Below are 27,732 nucleotides of genomic sequence, written 5' to 3'. Positions count from 1 at the left end.
AGCTGCCATGTGTGTGCTGGGAATTGAACCCAGGTTCTCTGGAAGAGCAGCAGTGCTCATAACCAGTGAGCCATCTCTCCAGCTCTAATGTTTTGTATACCTAAATAGGTAGGCAGATAGACCACAATGCAGTTTATACTTGCTGTCTGTGCTTGCTGTTAAGTCCTAATCTTCACATAGGTCCCAGTATAATCCCTACACTCCAGTGGGGGCACCATAGATCTGCACTCAACCATGTGGAATTCAGTCTCTATTAGACTTCCATACAAGCCATAGCCTTCTCTAGGTCAGGTTCCCAAAGCTGTAAGACACCCATGTAATCCCCAAATTAATCATAGGGTGTGCCCAAGGAACATGATGTTCTCTGAAATGGTAAATCTATTCAACCACCTTCATTTTAGCAATCTTTATTGCATATGAAATTTGAGTCATGTACTGTTTGGAATGGTAAGGATATGCCAGGGTGCTAAATCAGCAAAATTCCTTGCCCTATAGGATTTCTGTGATAGCGGAGAGGGCAATTGGTGAACAAGGCAAAGAAATAGTTAACTATTTTAGACAGTCATGGTTTGTGCTGAGGATATGACTAAGAATAAGGAAATTCTTCTTTTCTTAAGATTGTGGCCGGGCGGTGGTGGCGCACGCCTTTAATCCCAGCACTTGGGAGGCAGAGGCAGGCTGATCTCTGGGAGTTCGAGGCCAGCCTGGTCTACAAGAGCTAGTTCCGGGACAGGCTCCAAAGCTACAGAGAAACCCTGTCTCGAAAACAGGTGTGTGTGTGTGTGTGTGTGTGTGTGTGCGTGCGTGTGTGTGTGTGTGCGTGTGTGTGTGCGTATGTGTGTGCGTGTGTATGCGTGTGTGTGTGCATGTGTATGCGTGTGTGCATTAGGGTGTCCTTGGAAGTCAGGAGAAGTCAGGAGAAGCTGTTGGACCCCCTGGAGCTGCAGTTACAGGAGTTGTGAGCTGCCCAGAGTGGGTGCTGGGAACTGAACTCAGGTCCCTGTATGTTTGAGACAGAGTTTCTCTGTAACAGCCCTGGCTGTACTGGAACTTGTTTTGTAGACTAGGCTGCCTTTGAACTCACAGAGATCTGCCTGCCTCTGTCTACCAAGGATCCGCCTGCCCTGTCTCCCAAGTGCTGGGATTAAAGACATGTACCACTACCACCCTGCTCATGAACTCTTTCAAGAACAAGTGCTCTTAATCCTGAGCCATTTCTCTTGGAAAGTGTTTCTAGAAATAGGTATGAATTTAGATATGATGGCTGGGAAGAAAAATGAATCATACAGACAAAAGACAAGGAGTAGTCTAGGCAGAGAAAGAGTGAGTGTAGAGGTCCTGAGGCTATGACACTGACGAGGCCAGAGTGTCCAGAGATGAGTGAGCAAAGGCAAGAGAGCAGCTGTATAGGGCTTTAGAAACCTGGTCATTTTTTAAATATTTATTTATTTATTATGTATACAATATTCTGTCTGTGTATATGCCTGCAGGCCAGAAGAGGGCACCCGACCCCATTACAGATGGTTGTGAGCCACCATGTGGTTGCTGGGAATTGAACTCAGGACCTTTGCAAGAGCAGGCAATGCTCTTAACCTCTGAGCCATCTCTCCAGCCCGAAACCTGGTCATTGTATGTCTTTGTTTTATGCCTGGTGTTCTATGATAAGTTTTCATCCTTTTGAAAAATATAAATCACTTTTTGGAAATGTTATACATGTATATAATGTATTCTGGCTACACTCCCTACATCTGTCATCTGTAATTTATTATTTGTAAGTGTGTGTGTGTGTGTGTGTGTGCAGATGTGCGGACACATGTGTGCATAATGCTTGCAGAGGCCAAAGGTCAAGCTCTAGTGTTATTCCTCAGGAGTTGTCCACCTTGGGTTTTTTTTTTTTTTAAAGATCTTTTTATTTGTTTATTTTTTGAGACAGGATTTCTCTGTGTAGACCAGGCTGGTTTAGCACTCACTCTGTAGACCAGGCTGACTTTGAACTCATGTATCTGCTGTCTCTGCCTCCCAAGTGCTAAGATTAAAGGCATGTGCTGTCACCACCTGGATTGATTTTTGATTAAATTTTTTTTTAAATGTATGACTGCTGTGTCTGCATGTACATCTGCTCGCCAGAAGAGGGCACCAGATCTCATTACAGATGGTTGTGAGCCACCCATGTGGTTGCTGGGAACTGAACTCAGGCCTCTGGAAGAGCAGCCAATGCTCTTAATTGCTGAGCCATCTCTTCAACACCAACTTGCCAATTAAGTTATAGTGCCTGGCTAATGTGTCCCAAGGACTTCCAGCTTCCACGTCTCCACCACCAGGATCACATGCATGCATCACCACACCCGCCAGTGGGTGCCAGAAGTATTTTACTAACGGAGCTCTCTCCCTAACCCCGTTCTCCAGACTTTTTTTTCCCCTTTTGAAACAGGATCTTATGTAGCCCGGGATGGTCTTGAACTTGCTATATAGCTGGGGCTGACCTTGAACTCTTCTTTGTCTCAAGTACTGTGATTACAGGTATATGCTATTAATTAATAGGACCCGTTTTACTCTGGAGTGTTTCAGTAGAGATGGCAAAGTTATATGATTATATTCCTTATAGGTTATTGTAAAGCATTCATAGGATATCTATGTATCATATTGTAACATTCATAGAATGCATGATAACTTTCATCTAGGCTACCAGCATGATATGTGTGTGTAATATTCATATATACATATAAATATGCTATTGTACATTTATACTGTGTGACATATATCATTACATATACACACATACATATATTATACACAGACCTGTACATTCTAATTCTAATTCCCAGAACCTGCCAGGCGGTGGTGGCATACGCCTTTAATCCCAGCACTTGGGAGGCAGAGGCAGGCGGATCTCTATGAGTTTGAGGCCAGCCTGGTCTAAAAGAGCTAGTTCCAGGACAGGTTCCAAAGTCCAAGACAGGCTCCAAAGTCCAAAGCCACAGAGAAACCCTGTCTCGAAAAACCAAAACCAAAACCCAAAAAACCCCCAAAGCAACAACAAAAAAACCCTAATTCCCAGAACCTGTGACTATGTGACCTTATTACCAAAAGAAACTTTGAGGTTGAGATTCAATTAAGGATTTTTTGGAGGGGCAACAGGGTTTTACTATAAGGCCTTGGTTGGGCGGGGACTTGCTAAATAGGCAAAGCTCTCCTCAAACTCACAGAAGTTTGACTGCATCTGCATCCTCAGAATGCTGAGGCATGTGGATATTTATGAGTTTGAGGGCAGCCTAATCAAGTTGAACTCTAGATCAGCCAAGGCTACATAGTGAGATCCTGTCTCAAAACAAAACAAAACAAAACAACAACAACAAAAATCCAGCCAAACTCCAAAACAAAAACAAAAGGGGGTGGGCCAGAGAGAGCTCGGTGGTTAGGAGCCCTGTTGTTTTACTGCTCTTGCTAAAACCTTAGGTTCACATGATAGCTCTCACTATACATAACTCCAGCTCCAGGCAATCCAACAGAGACGCATATGGTGTACACACGAGCATGTAGGCAAAGCATTCATACAAAATAGATAAATCTAAAATAATAATAATAATAATAATTTGAGGGACTGGAGAGATGGCTCAGCAGTCAAGAGTACTTTTTGTTCTTGGAACAGACGGACCTGGGTTTGGTTCCTAGCACCCATATTGGGTATCTCAAAACCGTCTTTAATTCTTGCTCCAGGGGATTCTATGTCTCTAGTTCTACAGGAAACTGCATTTTCGCGCATACCCCCCATCTACATAATTAAAAACAATCTTTAAAAGAAATTTCACCCAGCACTCGGGAGGCAGAGGCAGGCGGATCTGTGAGTTCAAGGTCAGCCTGGTCTGCAAGAGCTAGTTCCAGGACAGTTAGGACTGTTACACAGAGAAACCTGTCTCGAAAGACAAAAAACAAACAAAATTTAAAAAACGATTAAAAAAAAATAAGGGGAGATTGAAGGAGAAAGATACCTGATGCTGTCTGCTTCCCACACACACCATGCTTAGCCTCACAGAGACACACACCACTCACACAGAGTGGTCCACACTGAAGGGAAACTGAGGCCGAGAAAAAGGTGAGACTGAGTGCCATGGTACTAGGAGCAAGACCCCAAGACTCCAGTAGAAACTGCAGTTTAGCGAGAGGTACAAACCGGTCTGACCTATAGCAGCGAACGGGCGTGGCCTCTGTGGCCAAATGGGCCAGGTTGATGGTCCAGGTACTTAAGAAAGAGGCGGGACTTGACGGGGAAAGGCCGAAAGGCCTAGAACAGAGGCGGGGAATACGGGTGTGGGCGGAGTCTATTCCTGGAAGGGGAGGGGTTTGCTTTTCAAGTGAGAGTCCCGCGTTCTCTAAGGTGCACAAAGGAGCCAGGGAGCGGGGCTTATAAAACGCGAATGGGGGTGTGTGGCAAAGGGGAGGGGCCTAGTCGAGAGAGGCGGAGCTAAGCGCCACATCCGCCGAGAGGTGCTGCTTAGAACCGGGCAAACCTCGGCCTGAGGTACTTCCGAGTGAGACCCTGCGTATTTCCGGTAAATATGGCGGCGCCCACCAGAGTCAGGTGCAGGCGAGTCTGTCTTTAGGCGTGGTAGTGACTGTAGACCCGGGAAGGTGAGATCAGCCCCACTGGGGTGCCCCTCTTCCAAGACAAGGGAGGAGACTTGTTGCTAAGGGGACTGAAAGAAGGCTTGTTGCCATGGAGGCGGGGCAGTGGAGTTGCTAAGAGACTAGGACGCAAGATGTGAATCCTGGGGGGGCTCGTTGCCAGGGAGAGTGGGTGGGGCTTGTTGCTAGGGAGGAAGGAGGGGCATCTGGATTTGGGGAAGGGTCGTGTGGGTATGAAGGAGGGAAAGGGGGTTATGATTAAGGTAGTTGCAGGCAAAATGGTTTGGAATCATGAGGAGGCCCCTAACACTCCCAAAACACCACCTTTTCAGCAGACCCTCAAGAGTCTACCCATCGGATGCCAGAACCGCCTTAGCGGTGACCATCATCTTCCTTCAATACATTCTCCCTTCATAAAAGCTCCATGGCAGACAAAGGCTCTGGGGGCAGTCGCCTCCCCCTCGCGCTGCCTCCGGCCTCCCAGGGCTGCTCTTCAGGGGGCAGCGGCTCCTCAGCGGGAGGCTCAGGCAATCCCCGGCCTCCACGGAACCTTCAAGGCTTGCTTCAGATGGCTATTACTGCGGGCTCTGTGGAGCCTGACCCTCCGCCAGAACCCATGAGCGAGGAGGTAAAGTATGAGGACCCAAGGGGCTGGCGTGAGGGGTCTAGGGATGTAAGTGTCTTGGGGAGAGTGGTTTAGTGAGCTAGAAGCTGTTGTCTCTCTGGGTGGTGCGCAAGAGTCTAAGTGTGGCATCATGGTAGGCTGAAGGTCAGCTGTGAAGTGTCTGATCACAGCCTTGTTCTGGGAGGCAGAATAGTCTCGTGATGAGGGAAAAGAGAAAAAAAAAAGTTAGCGTTCTCTGGAATGAGGCAGATATGGATTCAGCCTTGTCCCCACAAATGTGACCTTGGGTATATTATTTAATCTTTCCAATCCTCGTGTTTTCAAATTGATGGTGATAGCAATGACAGTGTTTCATAAGGCAGTTCGGATGTTCCAGCTTAGACTGGACTGTACTCAACATACTGTACAGTTGGGCTTTGCCAGTAGCCAGCCATGACTTTGGTTGGGCAAGGCACATCCTTTCTGTGTCTCAGATTTTTTTTTTTAAAATCAGTGTATCCAGAATAACTATAATAAAACTGACAGAGTTGTCTTGAAGGTTGGTAGGAATTTTACATATAATTTTTCAGCTGACAGTTGCTATACATAGAAATAGTGTAGCAGTTCAATTACACTATAGAATAATCTATAGACACCGTGTCACTAACCATATACAGCTCTAGGAGGAGACAGGCACAGAACAATGAGATCGTTCGCCCCCCCCCCCCCACTTTCTTTCCTTTTTCGAGATTGAGGTCTCATCCAGACCAAACTAGCCAAAATGACCTTGCCCTGCTGATCCCCCTGCCTCCACCTCCAAAGTACTGGGATTACAGGTTTGTGCTGGTGGTTTCAGCCCTCTTGAGGTGCCCCTTTTGGGACAATGTAGCCTTCTAGTTTTCCTCTGTGCTCACTTGTCCTTGTTGGTGTCCTTTGTTGATTTCTTCCCATTCTCCATACTTTCTATTGTTTTTTTTTTTTTTTAATTTTCCAGAGGACAATTAGCAATGGGTAGAGCCTGCCTGCCTGTATGCCTTCCTTCTTTTTCTTCTTTTCTTTCGAGACAGGGTTTTTCTGTGTAAGAGTCCTAGCTGTCCTGGAGCTCACAGAGATCCGCTTGTCTCTGCCTCCCCAGTTCCGGCTGGGTAGAGCCATTCTTGGAGGAGAGTGCAGGCTGGGGATGCTCTTCAACCTCACGTAGTTCTAAAGACATTTGTCCCACTCCAGAAACATCCAGCTCAGAGTGTCAGTAGAGCAGAGATGCTAAGACCTCTGCCCCAGCCATGAGGGTACCTACTCAGTGTTTTCCCTGGTTGTGGAGCAGGTCCTCCAACCTGACATCGTCGGGGGTGTCATGTGTTCCCCCTCCCCAGCTGCTGGTTGCTCAGGACAGAACCCTGGCATCATCCTGCCTCCTCTTTCTCTCCTTATACCTTAGCTGTTCAGTTGGTTCTCTTTTCACAGCCCAGGATCTGGCCATTTCTCACATTGATACATAGTTGAGGTTGTTCTTGAACTTCCAATCCTCCTGCCTCCCCCTCCCTAGTGCTGGGATTACAGGCATATGCCTTCACAATTAGCTCCATCACCTTTTTTCTTGCATGGACTACTTAGTCTCCTACTTAAGTCTATTGTCTCTATTTTTACACTTCTCAGTCTGTGTTTCTACCTCTTTGCTGAGAACTTTGGTAGCTCCACCCGCCTCATTCAGAACAAAATCTAGGTCTTTCCTACTGGCTATAGGATCCAACCTGCTCTTTTCCTGGGGTGTTTGTGGGCGAAGTTCTCCTGACCCAGCAGCCGCTTCCCAAATAACCACAAGAGAGTCTTATTAATTATAAATGCTCGGTTGATAGCTCAGGCTTATTAGTAACTAGCTCTTTACAACTTAAATTAACCTATTTCTGCCAATCTATGTATTGCCATGTGACTAGTGGCTTTACCTGTCCTCCATCACATCTTGCTTTCTCCGTGTTTCCTGGTGACTCTTCTCTCTGCCCTCTTTCTCTCCAGTCCTTAGTTTGGTTGTCCTGCCTATACTTTCTGCCTTGCTACCGGCCCCATCAGCTTTTTGTTAACAATGTGAGCAGCCCATTTTCACAGTGTACAGGATTATTCCACAGCAAGTGTTTCTCTCTCCACAACTTTTTTCCTCCCTTGTTTAACGTTGCTTCAGCTACCTTGGCCTCCTGATGGTTTCCTCAGCCTTGACTATTCTTCCTAGTATCCACATAGTTATTCTGTGGCTGATTTCATTGCTTACACTTCTAAATGATGACCCCATTTAGTTCTGCAGGCCTACCTCCACTCCCTTGGTTCTCCAATGTGTTTGTTCTTACCCCACAGTGCTTGTCACATTGTCATATCATGTTACATACTACATGCTCTCTTTATTTTCCTCTAGCCTTTCTCTCTGTTCACTGCCCACACCCCCTGAAAGGCACTTTTTTTTTCTTTTTTCTTTAACTGTTCTGTTTCAGTACCGAGTCCCTAGTACTAGGAAAGAATTTGTGAGTAAAAACTGTATCCCTGCTGATGATGGTGGCACATGCTTTTAATCCCAGCAGTTGGGAGGCCGAGGCAGGAGGATTGCTGTGAGTTGGAAGCCAGACTGAACTATAGAATGAGACCACCGTGCTTTTCCAATATGTCATATTAATTATCACCATTCAGGTAATCACTGAGAGACTTCTGCTTCTCTTTCCACCCTCTTTTCTTCTTCCCTAGAGACGTCAGTGGCTGCAGGAAGCCATGTCGGCCGCCTTCCGGGGCCAGCGAGAGGAGGTGGAGCAGATGAAGAGCTGCCTCCGGGTGCTGTCCCAGCCCACACCCCCAACTGCTGGTGAAGCTGAGCTAGCCACTGACCAGCAGGAGCGTGAAGGGGCACTAGAGCTGCTGGCAGACCTGTGCGAGAACATGGATAATGCGGCAGGTACCCCACTCCCTCCCCAGAGTGCCCATATCCCATATGGCTCAGCCCGCAGCCCTTCTCTCCTGGATCAGCACCATCTCCTCCCAGTCTCTCCCCATGGTTACCACAGCAACAAGGGCCTTCTTGCACCCTGCCAAGTTACTGTGGAGCCGTTGGTTCTGCTACTTCCCCGTTAAGCCCTGAGATGGATTATTCGCCCTCTAATCTGCTGGCCATCTACTGCCTCTCTGTAGAGGGTGAGAGAGGAGGAGTTTGGGGTGGGGTGGTAAAGTGAGGCCACCTTGAGGTACAGCGTTGATCAGAGACCTGAGCAAGGGTGTGTCTTGGGATTATATCTGGTTTGGAGAAAGCATTCAAGTAGTGGTTCTGAGGTAAGAGTGTGCTAACCTGGTCAGAACAGACAGGAGTCCTGGCAGGTGGGACTTGTGTGGTTCTAGGGTGGGACATGGCTTTTTGTAGGTCACAGGTCACATTCTTTTTTTAAATACATATACCTATTTTATTTATCTATTTTTTGGGTTCTTCTTCTTCTTCTTTTTTTTTTTTTTTTTTTTTTTTTTTGTGACAGGATTTCTCTGTGTAACAGTCCTAACTGTCCTGGAACTAGCTCTTGTAGACCATGCTTGCCTCCTGAGTTCTGGGATTAAAGGTGTGTGCCACCACACGTGGCCCATTTTTATTATTTATTTATTTTTAATAAGACAAGATCTCACTATGTAGCCCAGCTGGCTTGGAACTCTGTAGGCCAGGCTGGGCTCAAACTCACAGATATTTACGTGCTTCTGCTTTCCAAGGGTTAAAGGCATGTGCCTCCCAGTATTAAAGGCAAGGCATGTGCTCTGTATTTTTACTGTAGGTGTATGTGTGAGTGCCTGCATGTATGTATATATGTACCACATGTGGGCTAGAAGAGGGCTTTGGGTCCCTTGGAACTGGAGTTACAGACAGTTGTGATCTACCTTTTTGTGGGTGTTGGGAACTACCAGGGTCCTCTGAAGAACAAATACAAGAGTTCTCAACCACTGAACCATTTTTTGTCTTGTTTTGTTTTTAGAGACAGGGTTTCTCTAGCTTTGGAGCCTGTCCTGGAACTCGCTCTATAGACCAGGCTGACCTGAAACTCATGGAGATCTGCCTGCCTCTGCCTCCTGAGTGCTGCGATTAAAAGTGTGTCCCCCTCCCCCTGCATACTTTTTTTTTTTTTTGATTTTTCGAGACAGGGTTTGTCTGTAGATTTTGGTTCCTGTCCTGGAACTAGCTCTTGTAGACCAGGCTGGCCTCGAACTCACAGAGATCCGCCTGCCTCTGCCTCCCGAGTGCTGGGATTAAAGGCGTGCGCCACCACCTCCTGGCTTATGGCTCAATTTGTGACAGAGTCTTATATATACCAGGCTGGCCTTAAACTTCCTATGTAGCTCAGGATGACCTAGGACTTCTGCTCTTCCTGCTTCCTGAGTGCTGAGTGTGCCACAAGCCTAAGGGCTTGAGTGCTAGGTAAGCACTCTGCTAACTGAGCTACAACCTTAGCCCCAGACCTGTTTCACTTTCAGAATTTTTAATCATTCCCAAGCGAGTCCCCACACCCATTTATCAGCCCTCTCTCTCATACTCTGTTTTTAAATATAGTCACACAGTAAGGCGTGAGAGGTCAGCCTGTGAACTGGGGGCGTTGACAGTTTTCTTCTCTTCTGTTTGTAGATTTCTGCCAGCTGTCAGGCATGCACCTGCTGGTGGGCCGATACCTAGAGGCAGGGGCTGCAGGGCTGCGCTGGAGGGCAGCACAGCTCATCGGCACATGCAGTCAGAATGTTGCAGCCATTCAGGAACAGGTGTTGGGCTTGGGTGCCCTGCGCAAGCTGCTTCGACTGCTCGACCGGGACTCCTGCGACACGGTACGCGTCAAGGCCCTCTTCGCCATCTCCTGTGAGTGTCCAGGATTGCTGGGGGAGGGCCTGGGACTTGCTGGATCCACAAGGGATAAAGGGTTGGGTGCTTCCTTTATTCTTTGATTCCTGTTTCTGCTGGGACTCTGTGTGAGGTGCCAGAGCCAGAGAAGTGAAGGCAGAGCCAGAGCCCACCAATTCCTGGGCAGTGGTGGGAGAAGACCTCGTGGTCCAGCTTGAGCACCTCACGTATCAGAGTCTTTGTCCATGTTTGGGGTCAGCTCATTTTCTGCCACTGGGACCATCCTGTGTGCTGTAGGAAACTGAGCTGTGTTTGTGGCCTCCACCACTGTAGTCACAGGCATTCCCCAGTTATGTCAACTAACACTTCTCCAGACAGGGCAGAGTCCCTCAGTGCGTACTCTACACTCTGTCCTTACAACCTGGGAAGCAAGGGAACCAAAGCGTGGATAGAGACGTTTAGTTCAGATGTAGGTGCCAGCTTGGGAACAGAAAGAAAACCAGCATTGTAGAGCGCTTGTTTAATGTCAGGTTTTTATTTTTATAATTTATTTATGTCGTGTATTTGTCTCTTTCCACCATGTGGTCTGTAGGGATTGAATTCAGGCCCTCAACCCTATTTTATTCGGTGTGTGTCTGTATGTGTGTGTGTAATAATAATAATAATATTTTTTTTTTGAGATAGTATCACTGTGTATTTCTGGCTGGCCTGGGTCTTGCCATATAGACCAGGCCAGCCTCGAACTCACAGAGATTCATTTGTTAACAAGTCCCCTCCTGCTTTCAACTTTTTTTTTAGATTTTATTTATTACATATACAATACAGTGTTCTCCCTCCTTGTCAGAAGAGGGCACCATAACTCATTGTAGATGGTTGTGAGCCACCATGTGGTTGCTGGGAATTGAACTTAGGACCTCTGGAAGAGCAGTCAGTGTCCTTAACCTCTGAGCCATCTCTCTAGCCCCTGTTGTTTTGTTTTTTTGATCCACTGCATTTAATTTGGGTTGTTCTTAAGAGCTCCAGTGGGTGATTATTTACCTAAGCCAGGGCAACTTACCAATGGCCACAGCATCGAGGAATATGGTTCCTCCTACTCCCTCCCCTAGCCACCATGGACTAGAGATTCTTAGGGAGGGGTTGGACCTTATGGATGCCTCTCCTACAGTCATCCTCTTCACATTTCCCTGTTACCACCTCTGGAGTGCTGAGATGCCAAACATGTACCACATAAACCATGCTTAGCTTATGGGGTGCTGGGCTTCAGCCCAGGGCTTTGTGTCGACAAGTACTCCAAAGTACACCCCCAGCTCTCTTTACCTTTTTCTTTTGAGGCAGGATCTTGCTGTGTTTTCCTAGGTTGGTCTTGAACTCACTCTATAGTCCAAGCAAGACTTGAACTTGTCATCCTTCTGCCTCCATATTCCAAGTAGCTTGGATTATAGCCTGTGCCTCCAGGCCCAGCTAAATCTATCCTTTTCGATTGCACAATGTAGTATTTTTCAGTGTATTCACAAGGTTGTGCACCCCTTTCAACTTTGTAACATTTATCGCCTCCAGCTGGGCTTTGTCAGCATGCAGGGATCCCTCCCGTATGCTAACTTCAGCTCTTGCAGCTACTAGTCTAGTGTGTCGGAGGGTTTGCCTGTCCGTGACATTTCCTGTAAACAGAACTGTGTGCCCCACATGGCCTTTTGCTTCTGGGTTCTTTCACTGACATGGTGTTCATCCTTGTTGTGGCATGCGTCAGTACTTCAGTCCTTTTTATGGCTGAATGACATTCCAGCGCATCGGCACAGCACATTTGTTTATCTATCCATCTGCCAGTGGGCGTCTGGGTTGTCTCAGCCTCTTGGCTGTTCTGTTGTTGTGAGCAGGGGTTGCAAGTCTTGTCTGTCGACATGTTCCCTTTCTTGGGGTATGTACCTGGGAGTGGGCTTGCAAGGACATATGGGGACTCCTTGTTTATCTCTGCAAGGTCAGCTCTCTCTCTCTTTCATTTTTTTTCTTTTTGATTTTCTTGAGATAGGGTTTCTCTGTGTAACAGTCCTAGCTGTCCTGGAACTTGCTTTGTAGACCATGCTAGCCTAGAACTCACAGAGATCCTTGCCTCTGCCTCCCAAGTGGGTTTAAAGGTATGCACCACCACTGCCCGACTGACTGTTTCTTCTTTTCTTTTCCAAGACAGATTTTCTCTGTGTAGCCCTGATTATCCTGGAACTAGCTAGCATTGAACTCGGAGATTCTCCTGCCTCTGCTCTCAGGTGCTGGGATTAGAGACATGCACCACCACACCTGGCTTCTTTCCATTTTTGAGACAGGATCTCCTGTATACCAGGTTGGCTTTGGACTCTCTCTATATCAGAAAATGACCTTTAATATCTCATTCTCTTGCCTGTATCTTTCTAGGCCTCTGAGATTCTACACATGCACCACCATGCTTGGCTAATGAAAACTGAACCCAGGGCTTCATGAATGCTAAGGAAGCATCCTACCACCAACCGACCAACATCCCCGGTCCGACTTTCCTTAGCTCTAGCAGTTACACACTGTCTTTGAAACAGGATGTGTAAATCCAGGCCTAGTGACCTATACTCGTAATCCCAGGATGCAGAATTGCTTTGTGTTTGAGGCCAAAGAGAGTTACAAAGCTAGACTGTGGAGAGGAGAGGGAGTTGGGGAGACAGAGAAAAAAGAGAGAGGAAGTATGTGGGAGGAGCCTCTACCCTCTTCTGTGTCTTGAGCTCTGGTCCCAATGTGAGTTGCTCACAGCAGAAGGGCAGATGTTCCTGGGACACAGGGGCTGGTGGGAAGACCTAGGGAGGCTTGGGCAGACAGGCTTTCACTGGGGAGGAGGCTTGTTAATCTGGGGCAGGAAGAAGGTCTGGAGGGACAGACATACGATAGCCTAGCTCCAGGGTAAGGAAAAGGACTTTGTGCCCCAGTTCTGCTGCCGCTGGACCTGGAGCTGGCTGGAGAGGGACTTGCAAGGCTTTCTTCTAATAAGTTTTAGCTTCTTTTTTTTTTTTTTTTTTTTTTTGGTTTTTTCGAGACAGGGTTTCTTTGTGGCTTTGTTGGAGCCTGTCCTGGAACTAGCTCTGTAGACCAGGCTGGTCTGGAACTTACAGAGATCTGCCTGCCTCTGCCTCCCGAGTGCTGGGATTAAAGGCTTGTGCCACCACCGCCCGGCTTTAGCTTTTTATTTTAGATTTATTACTTGTATTCTTTTTACGTGCATGAATTTTTTTTTGCCTGCATGTATATGTGTATACTACATGTGTACAGTGTCTAAGGAGGCCAGAAAAGGGTATTGTATCTTCTCGAGCTCAAGTTTCAGGTGAATTTGAGCTGCCATGTGGGTACTAGAAACCGAACCTCGGTCTTCTCTGCAAGAGCAATAAGTGCTCTTAACTGCTGAGCCATCTTTTCAGTCCCTTTTTTTCTTTCCTTCCTTCCTTCCTTCCTTCCTTCCTTCCTTTCATTTTTTGAGATAGGGTTTCTCTGTGTAACAGCCCTACCTATCCTGGAACTAGCCCTGTAAACCAGGCTGGCCTCAAACTCACAAAGACCTGCCTGCTTCTGCCTCCCAAGTGCTGGGATTAAAGGTGCTCTATTGTTCTTGGTTTTGTTTTTGTTTTTGTTTCCTGAGACAGAGTTTCTCTGTGTAACTCTGGCTCTGCAGACCAGGCTGGTCTCCAACTCAGGGATCCATCTGCCTTTGCCGCCCAAGTTGCTGATGCTGCTGCCGGTGCTGCCGCCGCTGCCGCCGCTGCCACCACCTCTACTGCTGCCCCATTGCCATCTGATTCCTATTTTTTAATTTATTCTTATTTTGGGGTATGCATATTTCTATGTGTAGGGGCATGCACATGGGTGTCGGTGCCCACAGAGGCTAGAAGCATTGGGCCCTCTGGAAGGGTAGTAAGTGTTCTTAACCACTGAGCCATCTCTCCAACATGTCGAGTCCCATCCTCCTTTTTAGAAAAACAAGTAATAAATCTTAAAGGTGAATGTAGTGATTCACACCTATAATTCTGGTAAATGGGAGGCTGAGGCAGGAGAATTTCTATGAGTTCCAGGACAGCCTGATGTCTACAGTAAGAATGTCTTAAGTACCCCTGCCTCCAGTGAAGACATTCTATAATATTACAAATCCAGGGTACTGAGAATGTTGGTAAACATTTGGGAGCCAATGGGGGATGCCTGCAAGCTTGAGGTAGCTTGGGCTACACCTTGAAGGTTCAAGGCTAATAAGACACAGTGGAGGATGTAGCTCAGTTGGTAGAGTGCGTCCCTGGCATACAGGAAGCCCCGGGTTTGGTCCCCAGTACCACATAAACCATGTGTGGGAGCATGTGCCCATCACCTCAGCATTTGGTGGGTGGAGAGGTGGAGTCAGGAGGATTAGAAGTTCAAGGTCATCCTTGAGTAAATGGTGAGTTCAAAGATAGCCTGGGCTATATGAGATCTCGGGGAGAGAGGGACAGAGGGCGATTCAGAGGGTAGAGGAGAAAAGAAAATGAAAACAAAACAAGCAATAGAGAAGTCTGTAAAAAGTTATATTGCTCACAGTGCAGTGTCCCAGACACCTGATTACTTTCCTGTACATGTTACATGTTTCTGTAAGTATAAGTGTGTGTGTGTGTGTGTGTATGTAATATACAGACATGCACTGCGTGTTCTTGTAATATGCAGCCATATATACAGAAGCCCCCTCTTTCTGCTCATTTGCATGTACCTGGTAACTGACCACCTGGATGGCTTTGCCCAGCACATCCTGGACAGCCTTGGCTCTCTTTTTTCTTCACACAATAGTAGAGTTCACATAACCTCTTTAACGTGTACGGTTGAGTGGCATCTGCCCTTCTTTGGGTGACTTTATAGTATGGCCCTTGTGTGGCCTCCTTTGAGGGCTCTGTGCTAGGAACCAGTAGGCTTGGTCATGTGGGCTCCCACTGCTGGAGGCAGGGACATTATTGCACTCCTGCCCCTCTCTGGTGAGGGCACAGACTTGGTTGCCTTGTCACTTCATGTTTGTGAGTGGTTCTTTGTTCCCACAGAGAAAGGGTTTCAGAGACTCAGAGATGGGTCACTAGGAGTCATGTGTGTGAGGGCCTGGGGTGGGGGAAGGACAGGGAAGGCTAGGGAGATACACATGCACTTCTGTTGCCTGATCCCTGCTTCTGCTGTTCCCTCCCCAAGCCAGTCTGTTGGTGCCACAAGTGTTTTTTTTACCCTCTGAGCCACCTTACTAGTCTTGTCTTATCTTCTCTCTTCTTTTTCAGACTGTGTCTTGTGTGTTCCAGACTGACCTTGAACTTGCCATATAGCCAATGATGGCCTCGCGATCCTCTGCCTCTACCACCCAAATACTAAGATTACATCTGGCTCTTGTTTCAGGAATATATATATATATATATATATATATATATATATATATATATATTGGTTTTCGAGACAGGGTTTCTCTGTAGCTTTGAAGCCTGTCCTGGAACTAGCTTTTGTAGACCAGTAGACCAGGTTGGCCTTGAACTCATAGAGATCTGCCTGCCCCTGCCTCCTGAGTGCTGGGATTAAAGGCTGTGCTACGGCTGCCCAGCCTTTTCTTTTGTATGTGGACACATGTGCCATAGTGCAAATGTGGTCTAAAAGCGACTTGCGGGAGTCGGTTCTCACCTTCTAACAATGGGGTTCCTGGAATTAAACGCCGGTTATCAGGCTTGATGGCAAGTGCCTTTATCTGTTGAGCCATTTTGGTAGCCTGTTGTTTTTTTGAGACAGAGTATAACTCCCAAGCAGGCCTCAGACTTGCAGCAGTCTTCTTGTTTTATTCTTACTTATGTGTATGTGTACCTGGGAGGGCAGGTCTCTATAGAATCCAGAAGAGAGCATCAGATCCCTGGAGCTGTAATTGCAGGTGGGTGTGCAGTACCCACTGAAGACTGAGAACTGAACTCAGATGCTCTGGAAGGACAGCAAACATTCTTAATCAACTGAGTCATCTCAAGCCCCTGCTTATTTTGTTTTAAGACAGGGTCTCACAGGGCCTAGCATAGCCTTGAACTGGCTAGGTAGCCAAGGATGACCTTGACCTCCTTGTCCTCCAGCCTCATCTTCTCTAGAGCTGGAACTACAGGCACGCACCAAAATGCTCAGCTTGGTGGGTTTTAGACCCAGGATCACATACATGCTATGCAAGTACTCTAGTGATGTGGGATGCAGTTTTAGATTCATAGCAAAATGGAGGTTGTGTGCCCACACAGTCTACCTCCTTATCAGCACCCAGACAGAGGTACACTTGCTCCTGTAGGCGGAGGCTGCTTGTTCATTTCCCAGCTGCTCAGACCTGAAATAATCACACAGAAACTATATTAATTGCAATATTGTTTAGCCAGTAGCTTAAATGTATTTCTAGCTAGCTCTTATATCTTAAATTAACCCATTTCTATTTTATATTTTACCACAAGGCTTGTGGTTTACCAGTACTGGCACATGGGCATCTTTCTCCTGCGTGGCTCTATGGCATCTCCTTTACTCCGCCTACTCTCTCAACCTCTCTGTGCTTGGAATTCCCACCTTGCCCTATTCTGCGCTGCAATAGGCCCAAAGCAGCTTCTTTATTAACCAGTGGTATTCATAGCATACAGAGGGGAATCCCACATCATGCTGCAACTGATAAACCATATTGTTGTTGTCTAGGATCCATAGCTTTTATTGGAGGTCCAGGGTTGTGTGTGCCCTGTGGTTTGGGCAGATAACTAGTGACACATATCCATTATTATGGAACCATACAGTCATTTCACTGCCTAGAACCACTCCCAATGAACCTATAGGGGCCATTTTTCATTCAAACTACCATAGCCACATAGTTGAAACCCAGCGTGCGGCTTTTCTAGTTGGCCTTTTATGTAGTAATGTGCGTTTAACCTTCCTCTGACTTGTCAGCTTATTTCTTTTCAGCACAGAGTTAAGTGAAGCTTTTTTTTTTTGGTTTTTGAGACAGGGTTTCTCTGTAGCTTTGGAGCCTGTCCTGGAACTAGCTCTTGTAGACCAGGCTGGTCTCGAACTCACAGAGATCCGCCTGCCTCTGCCTCCCAAGTGCTGGGATTAAAGGCGTGAGCCACCAGGACGCCTTTAAGCTTTTTTAAGGGAGAAGTGTGCCCCTCGGTGATGACCTTGGCTGTCAGTTGAGAGCAGTAGCAGCCATTCTGTCTTCCTTCTCTTGTGGAGAAGATACAGGGGCCCAGCCAGGGTTCATGGAAGCTGGGAGTTGAGTCAGGGGTTTAGTAATGACCTGGGTGAGAATGAGGGCTGAGGTGAGTAAGCAGGGTCCTTGTGGAAGGTGGCTGTGCCCTCCAGTGACACTGGCAATGACTTGAGGAATGTCCAGTTGTTAGAGTTGGGGTCAGGGCTCTTGTGGAAGGTGGCTGTGCCCTCCAGTGACACTGGCAATGACTTGAGGAATGTCCAGTTGTTAGAGTTGGGGTCAGGGCTCTTGTGGAAGGTGACTGTGCCCTCCAGTGACACTGGCAATGACTTAAGGAATGTCCAGTTGTTAGAGTTGGGGTCAGAGCTCTTGTGGAAGGTGACTGTGCCCTCCAGTGACACTGGCAATGACTTAAGGAATGTCCAGTTGTTAGAGTTGGGGTCAGGGCTCTTGTGGAAGGTGACTGTGCCCTCCAGTGACACTGGCAATGACTTGAGGAATGTCCAGTTGTTAGAGTTGGGGTTGCCCTCCAGTGACACTGGCAATGACTTAAGGAATGTCCAGTTGTTAGAGTTGGGGTCAGGGCTCTTGTGGAAGGTGACTGTGCCCTCCAGTGACACTGGCAATGACTTGAGGAATGTCCAGTTGTTAGAGTTGGGGTCAGGGCTCTTGTCCACTGTTGTAATGGGAGTGGGCCTGTTTTTTGTCCTGCCACCCGACTAGTTTATACCTGAAATAATCACACGGAAATCTGTATTAATTAGATTACTGCTTGGCCCATTATCTCCAACCCCTTATTGGCTAACTCTCACATATTAATTTAACCCATCTCCATTAATGTGTATCGCCACTTGACTATGGCTTACTGGCATGAGTCTGACCAGCGTCCATCTTGGAGGGGAGAGCCATGGCGTCTGCCACACTGCCTTCTTCCTCCCAGAATTCTGTTCTGTCTCCTCCACCCACCTAAGGGCTGGCCTCTCAAAAGGCCAAGCAGCTTCTTTATTTAACCAATGAAAGTAACACAAAGACAGAAGAACCCCTACACCAGTCCACATCTAGCCTTGCTCCATGGCACAGGTTGGCCCAGCCCCACATGCTTCCATGTCTAGGTAGAGAAACCCTGGATTCAAGGACCATGCTTGCTCCTGCTTTGGAGGCAGAGCTTCCAGGCTGTTTGTCAGTTAAATTTATGGTGCCTTGTGTCTTCTACCCATGATTATTTTGCTATCTATTTGTTTTATCTGGTTTTATTTTGAATAGGGTTACAGGTAGTCATGACCGACCTCACACTCACTAAGTCATTGAAGATGATCTTGAGTTCTGAGTTCTGGGATACAGACATGAGCTACCATGACCAGCTATTCTTATTATTTTCTTATTTTTTATATTTATCTTATATGTATGGTGTTTTGTCTACATGAATATCTACCACTTTGTGTGTCTGATGCCAGAGGAGGTTAGAAGAGTTGGGTCACCTGGGACTGGAGTTACAGGTGGCTCATAGCCCCCTGTAATATGGGTATTGAGAATTAAGCACAGGTCTTCTGGAAGAAAGCTAGTGTTCCTAACCACTGGGCCATCTCTGTACCCCTATTTTCAGTTTCAAAGTTTCTATTACATTTCATTAGTATGTGTGTGTGTGTGTGTGCATGTGTGTACATGCGTGTGGACACGTGTGTGCCGTGTGTGTGCAGGCGTGCCTGTGTGTATATACACTTGTAGTGTTACTACCTATGACTAGAGGGCAGAGATAACTTGTGGGAATCAGCTCTGTCCTACTCTTGTAGGTCAGGTTTGGCAGCAATTGTCTTTACTGGCTGGCCTGTTCCGCCAGCCCTCCTTTCAGCCTTGTGAGACAGTCTCACTGCAGAGTCTTGGCTGTTTAGACCAGGGTGGCCTTGGACTGACTTTAGTCCTTTCACTTCCCAAACACTGAGATTGCAGGTGCTCATTACCACAACCCCTCTTCTAGTAAAAAACAAACGGGCTGGAGAGGTGACTCAGAGATTAACAGCACTGACTGCTCTACCAGAGGTCCCGGTTCAATTCCCATCAGCCACATGGTAGCTGACAACTATCTCTAAGTCCATTTCCAGATGATCCAACACCCTCATACAGACATACATGCAGGCAAAACACCAATGTACATAAAATCAATAAGTCTTTAAACGAGCAAACAAACAAGTTCAAGTGCCCGCAGAGGGCAGAAGAGGGCATTCAGGCTCCTGGAACTGGAGTTACAGAGTCATGAGGTGCCATGTGGGTGCTGGGAGCCAAACCTGGGTTCTCTGCAAGAGCAGCCAGTGCTATTAACTGCTGAACCAGATCCAGATCTTTTTTTTTTTTTTCCTAAATGACATTATAAGTTTAGGCATGGTGTAACACATTGTAATTGCAGCATTTAGGAGATTTAGGAGAATCATGAGTTCAAGGCCAGTCAAAACAATACAGTAAGTCATTATCTTAGGAAAGGAAACAAAAAAGCTGGAGAGCTAGCTCAACAGTTTTAAAAAACAAAAAACAAGGATGTGAGTTTGATTCCTAGCATCCTCATTGGCAGCTTTTAGCTGCCTATAAGGCATCTGACTCCCTCTTCTGGTCTCTGTGCGCATGCACTCACATGCACACTTCTGGTCTCTGTGTGCATGCACTCACATGCACACGTGCATACTTCTGGTCTCTGTGCGCATGCACTCACATGCACATGTGCACACTTCTGGGCTCTGTGTGCATGCACTCACATGCACATGTGCACACATACAACTAAAACAGTATCAAAAAAGAAAACAGGCCGGGCGCTGGTGGCGCACGCCTTTAATCCCAGGCAGAGGCAGGCGGATCTCTGTGAGTTCGAGACCAGCCCGGTCTACAAGAGCTAGTTCCAGGACAGGCTCCAAAACCACAGAGAAACCCTGTCTTGAATGCCCCCCCCCCAAAAAAAAAAGAAGCAAAAAAGAAAACAGTAAGAGGTAACTATTTGTAGTAATGAGCACACAGTGGATACCGACCATTTAAAGTTTATTTATTTTTTATGTGTATGTAATATTATGTGTATGGGTGTTCTTCATGTCTGTATGCATGGTACCTGACTCCTCAGAAGGAGGAGGGAGGGCTTTGGATCCCCTGGGATTTGAGTTACAGGTGATTGTGAGCCACTATCTGGGTGTTGGGAAGTGAACCTGGGTCTGCTGTGAGGGCAGCAAGTGTCTTAACTCCTAAGCCATCTCTCCAGTCCCCACATATGGACTACTAATGAGATGCTTTATGTCTTTTTGCCGTGCTGCATCTTCAGAAGTACTTGGTATGTTTATACTCAGTACTTCTCAGGTTAGGTGTAGAATTTCAAGTGTTTGGTGTATTTTTTTACCAAAGCAATAGAGTTGCATTTAATGGAAAATTTTACACTCTTTCTGGTTGTTGGCTTTACATTTCAGTGAACTTGAAAGGAACAGCCCAGTTCCCTAGTCACACTTGTCACAGGTTCTTAGTGGCCTTGAACTTGCAGTGGCTCCTGTCTGCCTGAGCAGTGAAGGCTTGGAGCTTGTCCAGGAGTTGGCCTTCCTGTAGATGCATCCTTGGTTGGCTCTTGCCCTGCTTGGAGGCTGCACAGAATCCTCATTGCCTTCAGAATAAAGATCGTACATGCTCTATAGCCTGGCTCTCTTGGCCTTGGTTTTCTTGTCTGTAAAATGGGAATCTAAGCCATGTGTGGGGTGCATACCTATAATATCTGTACTTTGAAGGTAGAGGCAGCAAGACTAAGAAGAGTTCAGGGCCATCTTTGGCTGCATAAAATGTGGTGTGCCCCTATGGCAGAATAGGCTCTGTTGTGGAAGAAATGAAGTGCTTACAGGATTTATAACAGGAAAACATTGGACTGAGTGAACAAAGTCAGATACAAAAGGGCCCATATTGTTTGAGTCCATTCATATGAGATATCCAGGGTATGTAAATCCATAGGGAGAGAAAGTAGACCCAGGTTGGCAGGGGCTAGAGGAGGGAAACTGGGTGTGGGTGCGGGCATGATGTAAACGCTCTGGAGTTAAGTGATGGTGATAGCTGCTTAGTGAACGTACTAAAAACCACTGGGCTATATGCACTACAGGGGTAGACTGTATAGGTTATGATGAACTCTGTGTGGTGGTGGTCATAATACTGGTGATGGCGATTGCTGTGATGATGATGATGATGTGAGTGGTCATGGTGACGAGAATACTGAAGGTTGCAGAAATGGTGGCGGTGATTGTTCATGGCTGTAGTAGTGGTGAGAGCGGTGATGATGATGGTTGTGGTAATGAAATGGTGGTGATAGTCATAGTGATATGGTGGTATTGATGATAGTTTTAGTAACGGTGATGTTGGTGGTCATGGTGATGATAGTGCTATAATGATAATGCTGATTCTAATGATGTAATGGTGATAAGAGTTGTAATTAGTCTTTCTGTCCTACCAGCTAGCTCCCAAATAGTGACATAGAGACTTCTTAACTATGAAAACTTGACCTTAGCTTCAGCTGTTCCACTAACTCTTAAAACAGAAACCATTTCTATTAATCTACGCGTTTGCCTTGTAGCTTTTTACCTTATCTCTGTACTGCCCATCCTGCTTCCTCCCTGCATCTAGCTTCCTCCTGCATACCTAGATTCCTCCTCTTCCTTTCTCCCCCCAGAAATTCCCACTATGCCTCCTGCCTAGCTTTGGCCACTTAACTTTTTTGAGACAGGGTTTCTTGTGTAACAGTTCTGGCTGTCCTGACATCTGCTCTGTAGACCAGGCTAGCCTCAAACTCGCTGAGATCCACTTGCCTCCTGATTGCTGGGATAAAGGTGTGCACACCACTTCCTGGCGGTCATTTAGCTCTTTAGTAAGCCAATCAGAAGGAGCCTTGGCAAAGACACATCTTCACAGTGTACAGAAAGATTATTCTACCACAAATAGTGATGCTGGTGTTGATAGTTGTAGTGATTGAGATGGTGATGGGCATAGCAGTGATGCTCATGATACTAGTGACGTTGGTGGCTGTGGTGATGATGGTGGAGGCCATGGTGACTGGGACCTCAGAGCTCTGCCCCTCCCTCCAGGTCTAGTTCGAGAGCAAGAGGCTGGGTTGCTGCAGTTTCTCCGCCTGGATGGATTCTCTGTGCTGATGCGTGCCATGCAGCAGCAAGTGCAGAAGCTCAAGGTCAAGTCAGCATTCCTGCTGCAGAACCTGCTGGTGGGCCACCCAGAGCACAAAGGTGAGGTGGCTGAGAGGGACCTGTGGGGGATGCAGGCTGGTGTGAGAGCCTTCCTCCTGATGCCCACAGCTCTTCCCCAGGAACCCTTTGCTCTATGGGGATGGTCCAGCAGCTGGTGGCCCTTGTAAGGACAGAACACAGCCCTTTCCATGAGCACGTGCTTGGAGCCCTGTGCAGGTATGCTGGGGCCCCTGGAGAGGGCCTTGGATGAGGTTCCCACGACAAGAACAGCTCAGGCACTAAGCGCTTGCTCCTATGCTGGGATTCCACCCTGGAAGAATGGGAGATGAAGAGTGTAGGCCGGAGAGGGGCAGGATCACACAATGTTTCCTCCCAGTGCCTGGGAGGGAGACTCCCTTTTTATGGTTCCCACAGGGTGGACAAATTAGTGTTCTGGGTCTTTTCAACCTGCAGGCCTTGGGCCACATGTGCCCCAGGGTTGCTATGAATGCTGCCCAATACAGAATTGTAAATGTACCTAAAACATTGTAAGGTTTCTTAAAATAACGCAATCATACCGTTCTCCAGCATGAACTCTGTAGATGACAATATTATGTCACAGTGTCAAAAGGTTGGACACACCTGGACCATGATGGAGCCAGCGTAGACATTATGGCAGACACCATCTAAACTATATTCACTGCAATGATGTGTAGCAGCTGGAGGGCTGTAATAGAGATGGGGAGCCAAGATCCACTATAGGGGCATACCTTGGCCCCCACAGGAGCATTGGCAGGGGGTTTGGAGCTGGGCTGTGGTCTTTGTTGCAGATGGGGTCCTAAGATCTGCTCTCATATTCTCCTTTAGTCTCGTGACAGACTTTCCCCAGGGTGTGCGCGAATGCCGGGAGCCTGAGTTGGGCCTGGAGGAGCTGCTCCGCCACCGCTGCCAGCTGCTGCAGAAGCGTGAGGAGTACCAGGTAGAAGGCGTGGGGAAGGGTTCTGTGATGGCCCTGTGGCTTGTGGGCTCAAATTGTCCTGCCTTCTCTATTGTATATTTTCCTATTAAGCAATGCTGTAGGCTGCAGGTTATGTCAGTGGGCAAGTGAGAATTATTTTATAAACTGGTTAAAAATGATAATTAAACTTATTAGTTATTTTGTACCCCAAAAGTGATAAACATCCTTAAATATCTAATTAAATAGGTGAATAAATTAAGTAGATAAGAATGGATTACTCAGCCAGGCAATGGTGGCATGTGCTTTTAATCCCAGCACTCGGAAGATAGAGGCAGGTGGATTTCTGTAAGTTCGAGGCTAGTCTGGTCTACAGAGTGAGTTCCAGGACAGTCAGGGCTACACAGAAAAATCCTGTCTTGAAAAACATTTTTTTTTAACTTATATTTCTGTTTTGTTTGTTTGTGGGGTACCTTTGGAAGCCAGTGGAAGGCATTGGAACCCCTGGAGCTGAGATGTTTGTGAGCTGCCTGATGTTGGTGCTGGGAATTTTAGTTCAGGTCCTCTGCAAGAGCAACAAGTACTTTTAACCACTAAGCCATCTCTCCAGCTTCTGTTATTTGATTTGTTTTTTATCTTTATGTGTGTTCTTGTGTATGTGTGATGACGCTGTGTGGAGGTTGTGTTTTGACATGTGAGTCCTAGGGTTCGATGTCAAGTTGTCACTTTTACCTGCTGCGACGAGACCCTGCCAGCCTTGATTATTTTTCAAAGTGCCCACTGCTTCAATGCTGCCACTCTTAACAATGCTAAGCAGAGCAAATGTGCACCAGCGATGTCCACTCTGTTGCCCCTATGCCTCTCTGGACACACCTGATGTTACAGAGGGATACTGGTAAGTGGGAGAGGCAGGACACCTGCTAGCAGCTGTCTGTCTGACCTCATCCCAGGAACCTGTGACCTTACTACCTGTCCCCATGGAGTATGGGAAGCTGTAGTCCATTCTGGCCTGGTGTCAGGTGGAGGATGTAGGGGACCTACATGCCGCACTTGTATTTATTTCCCAGGAGACCCTGAGCTGAATGATTCTAGGGTTCACCTTAGAGGTATCCACCACTGTCAGGTGGACAGACCAATGCTTATTATTTTTTTTTTAAATTTTTCTCAAAAATAAAAACAAGGCTGGATATTTTTTCCTCATAACAAGAACAAGGTAGCACTGAGGCCAGCCTGGGCCCTGCGGAGCATTCCAGGCCTGCTGCTGGGAGAAGAGTATGCAGCACCGTGCCCAGCACGGAAGCTTTATTTTGACTCCTGGTGTTGGAGGTTTTCTCTTTCATTACAGCTCTGTTGTGTGGAGTGTGGATGGCTTCATCGCCTCATTGATTTAACTGCCTCTGTGTTTTTATTTTTATTTTTGTTTTTTGAGACAGGATTTCTCTATATAACAGCCCTAGCTGTCCTGGAACTAGCTCTGTAGACCAGGGTAGCCTTGAAGTCACAAAGATCCGCCTGCCTCTGCCTCCTGAGTACTGGGATTAAAGGCGTGCAGCTAACTGCCTCTTTTTTTTTTTTTTTAAATTTATCTTTTAGGTAGGTTCTCACTGTGTTAGCTCAAAGTAGTCTCAAGCTTGAAATCCTGAGGTAGCTGCCTCTTAAAGGAGATGTGGGTTGTCCCCAGTTCTCACTACTACAAACACTGCTCTAAAAACAGACAGAGAACATTGCTCAAAGTGCTTGCCAAGAGATGCTGAGCTCAAATCCCAGGTACACACAATCCTAGCACTCGGGAGCAAGACAGAGAAGATTCCTTGGGGTTCATGTGTGACCAGTGCAGTAGAATCTGTGAACTCCAGGTTCATTGAGAAACTGTCTCAAAAACAGATGGTGGTGCACACCTTGAATCCTAGCACTGGGGAGGCAGAAGCAGACTGATCTCTGTGAGTCTGAGGCCAACTTGGTCTACATAGTGAGGTCCAGGCCAGCCCAGGGTTACATTGTGAGACCTTGCCTCCAAAAGAAGAGAAAGAGATGGGGAGCAGGTGAGGAAGATACTTGTTAACCTCTGGTGTCCACACCCGTATGTACACAATGCACTCATATCTGCACATATGTGTACACACATAAACAAGGTGGATGGCTTCTGGGAACTCTAGTTTTTACATACATGCACACATGTGAATGTATACATACTGACACGAAAAACCACTCTCCATCTTGCCCCCCCCCATAAAAATACTGCTTAAAATATGTCTACATTCATCTGTTTATTATGTGTGTGGGCTGTGTGTGCCATGGCGCATGGGTAGAGGTCACAGGACAATTTGTGGGAGTCAGTGCTTAACTTCCACAACATGGGTTGTGGAGATTGAACTCGGATCCTAAGGCTTGGTGGTCAGCACTTTTACCTGGGGTGGATATATGAGAGCCACAGGGCTGATGTGATGACAGGCCAATTTGGGTGGCCCCAGGCTCTTTTCTCCAAAGCTCAGAAACCCATGAGCAGGGCAAGTGAGCGTGATCTAGCTGTGGTCACTGGGAAAGCCCAGTGGCTACTGGAGTGGGTATGTGGTAGCCAGTAGGAGGGAGGGTTGTTCTGGCTGCTGAATGTGCGGGAGGCAGATCTGCCGGTGCTCAGGATTTCTCTCTCCTGATCCAGGAGGAGCTGGAGTTCTGTGAAAAGCTGTTACAGACCTGTTTTTCCAGCCCTACTGATGACAGCATGGATCGGTGAGACCAGGTGGCTTGCATTCTCTTCGTGGGAACCCCAGGCCTCCTGCCTCCCTCCTTCCCAGGCGCCCTCTCCCAAGGGACTGCCAGGCCTTCCTTATTCAGGCCTGGGCCTGGGCCTGGGCCTGCCAGCCCATCTCTGGGCAGCCCCCTGGATGGGGTCCCGAGAAAGGTGCTGGACCCTTTGATTCCCCCTCCCTTGCTTTCTGTCATCCTTTCCTCTCATGTCCACACTGCTCTTCCAATAAAATCATTTCTCCTGTTCCCCTTCCCCTGTATTGTCTTTTTTTATTTTTTATTTTGGAAGGTTCTTATGGAAGGCAGGAGGGATTGAGCTTAGAGGACTTGGGCGCTCACTAAAGGGATAATAAAAGTGTTGCTGTTATTCTCAAAAGTGCCGTCTCCTTTTATCTTCCTGCCTTTGTTATGCTGGGACCATCTGTCCTTTTCAAAATTTTTATATATATATGTAGGGGACATAGCCTTTGGGTGGAGATCAGAGATCAACATGCGGGGAGTAAATTCTCCCTGTCTACCACGTGGGTATTGGGAATCAAATCTAAATCATCGGGTCATGAGGCTTGCACAATAAGCCCCTTTACCCATGGAGCCAGTTCACCATCTCTAAAGGAAGTTTTATGTGAAGGCTAATCTTCACTGTCAAGTTGGCTGATTTAGAATCACCATGGAAACACATCTCCAGTGTGTCTGTGAGACTGTTTCTATGAGGGTTTAACTGGAAGAGGAGACCCACTCTGAATATGGGTAACAGCGTCCTATGGGCTCGGGTCCCAGACTGAAAAGGAGGCGGCATGGGGAGCACAACTAGTGTTAACAAGCCGGGCGGTGGTGGCGCACGCCTTTAATCCCAGCACTCTGGAGGCAGAGGCAGGCAGATCTCTGTGAGTTCGAGACCAGCCTGGTCTACAGAGCTAGTCCCAGGACAGGCTCCAAAGCCACAGAGAAAAACCCTGTCTCGAAAAACCAAAAAAAAAAAAAAACAAACCAAAAAAAAAAAAAACAAAAAAAAACCAAAAAACTAGTGTTGACAATTTTCTTATGTGCAGGTGACGGTTTGTTACACAGAAGTACAAGGATCAAACGAACACCACAGGCAACAAATAAATTAGAAATAGCACACAGCCCAGAAGATAAGACAAAAAATAATTACTAACAGGTTTTAATCCGTGAAAGCAGGTCCATTAAAGCCATTTGAGAATTAAGGGGTGGGAAAAACAATTAGGTTCCCTAAAAGACGAGACAATACACACAAATGTGACTCAATATAACTTCCCCGAAATATAAAGTGCCAATCTGCGGCTTTCAAAAAGGAATAGCAAAGTTTCTTTGCACTAGTCTTTACAGCTGACCTCTAAAATAGGCACGATAGGAGGCATGAAAGTTGGGGTAAACTGAGGCTCAGCGCTAGAAAAGGCCCTTAACTGACTGAAATTCAGCGTGAGGGGTTCCTCCCGGTCGTGACAAGAGAAAGCTTTGTGTGGCAACTGGCAACAGTAGACGCCGCTTGGGCATCTGCCTAAGTGGGGACTGAGGTCAGCCTAAAAAGCACGGCGGAGGCGTCCGCGACGAACCCGCCGG

At 47.0% G+C, this 27,732-nt stretch overlaps 1 protein-coding gene across 3 annotated transcripts; it reads left to right on the top strand.

Annotated features, from left to right (window-relative positions):
- The first annotated feature begins 4,408 nt into the window (after positions 1 to 4,408).
- Hspbp1 (HSPA (Hsp70) binding protein 1) lies at positions 4,409 to 26,425 on the top strand. 3 transcript variants are annotated; one of them, XM_041654020.1, is made up of 8 exons: positions 4,409 to 4,550; positions 4,956 to 5,251; positions 7,955 to 8,159; positions 9,858 to 10,082; positions 22,353 to 22,508; positions 22,589 to 22,685; positions 23,316 to 23,427; positions 26,063 to 26,425. In XM_041654020.1, exons 2-8 carry the CDS (start codon positions 5,048 to 5,050, stop codon positions 26,135 to 26,137), a joined length of 1,074 nt encoding a protein of 357 aa, XP_041509954.1. In that variant the 5' UTR covers positions 4,409 to 4,550; positions 4,956 to 5,047; the 3' UTR covers positions 26,138 to 26,425. The 3 variants fall into 3 exon arrangements, with proteins under 3 accessions (XP_041509954.1, XP_041509957.1, XP_041509956.1); XM_041654023.1 differs by having other exon boundaries at positions 4,542 to 4,629; positions 4,959 to 5,251; XM_041654022.1 differs by having other exon boundaries at positions 4,550 to 4,629.
- The last annotated feature ends 1,307 nt before the right edge of the window (positions 26,426 to 27,732 follow it).

This window comes from Microtus oregoni, unplaced genomic scaffold (assembly GCF_018167655.1).
Source record: "Microtus oregoni isolate MIOR12 unplaced genomic scaffold, Mior012 000006F_ref0000085, whole genome shotgun sequence".
Taxonomy (NCBI): Eukaryota; Metazoa; Chordata; class Mammalia; order Rodentia; family Cricetidae; genus Microtus; species Microtus oregoni.
Note: the sequence above shows the minus strand (reverse complement) of the source record. Positions and strands in the feature narration are given on the sequence as shown.

What these genes read in the sequence shown, in the direction of transcription:
- Hspbp1 (XM_041654020.1), top strand. Translation starts at nt 5,048, where the DNA reads ATGGCAGACAAAGGCTCTGGGGGCAGTCGCCTCCCCCTCGCGCTGCCT. An exon ending in GAACATGGATAATGCGGCAG is followed by an intron (nt 8,160 to 9,857) that starts GTACCCCACTCC and finishes TTCTGTTTGTAG; the next exon opens with ATTTCTGCCAGCTGTCAGGC. An exon ending in AGAAGCGTGAGGAGTACCAG is followed by an intron (nt 23,428 to 26,062) that starts GTAGAAGGCGTG and finishes CTCCTGATCCAG; the next exon opens with GAGGAGCTGGAGTTCTGTGA.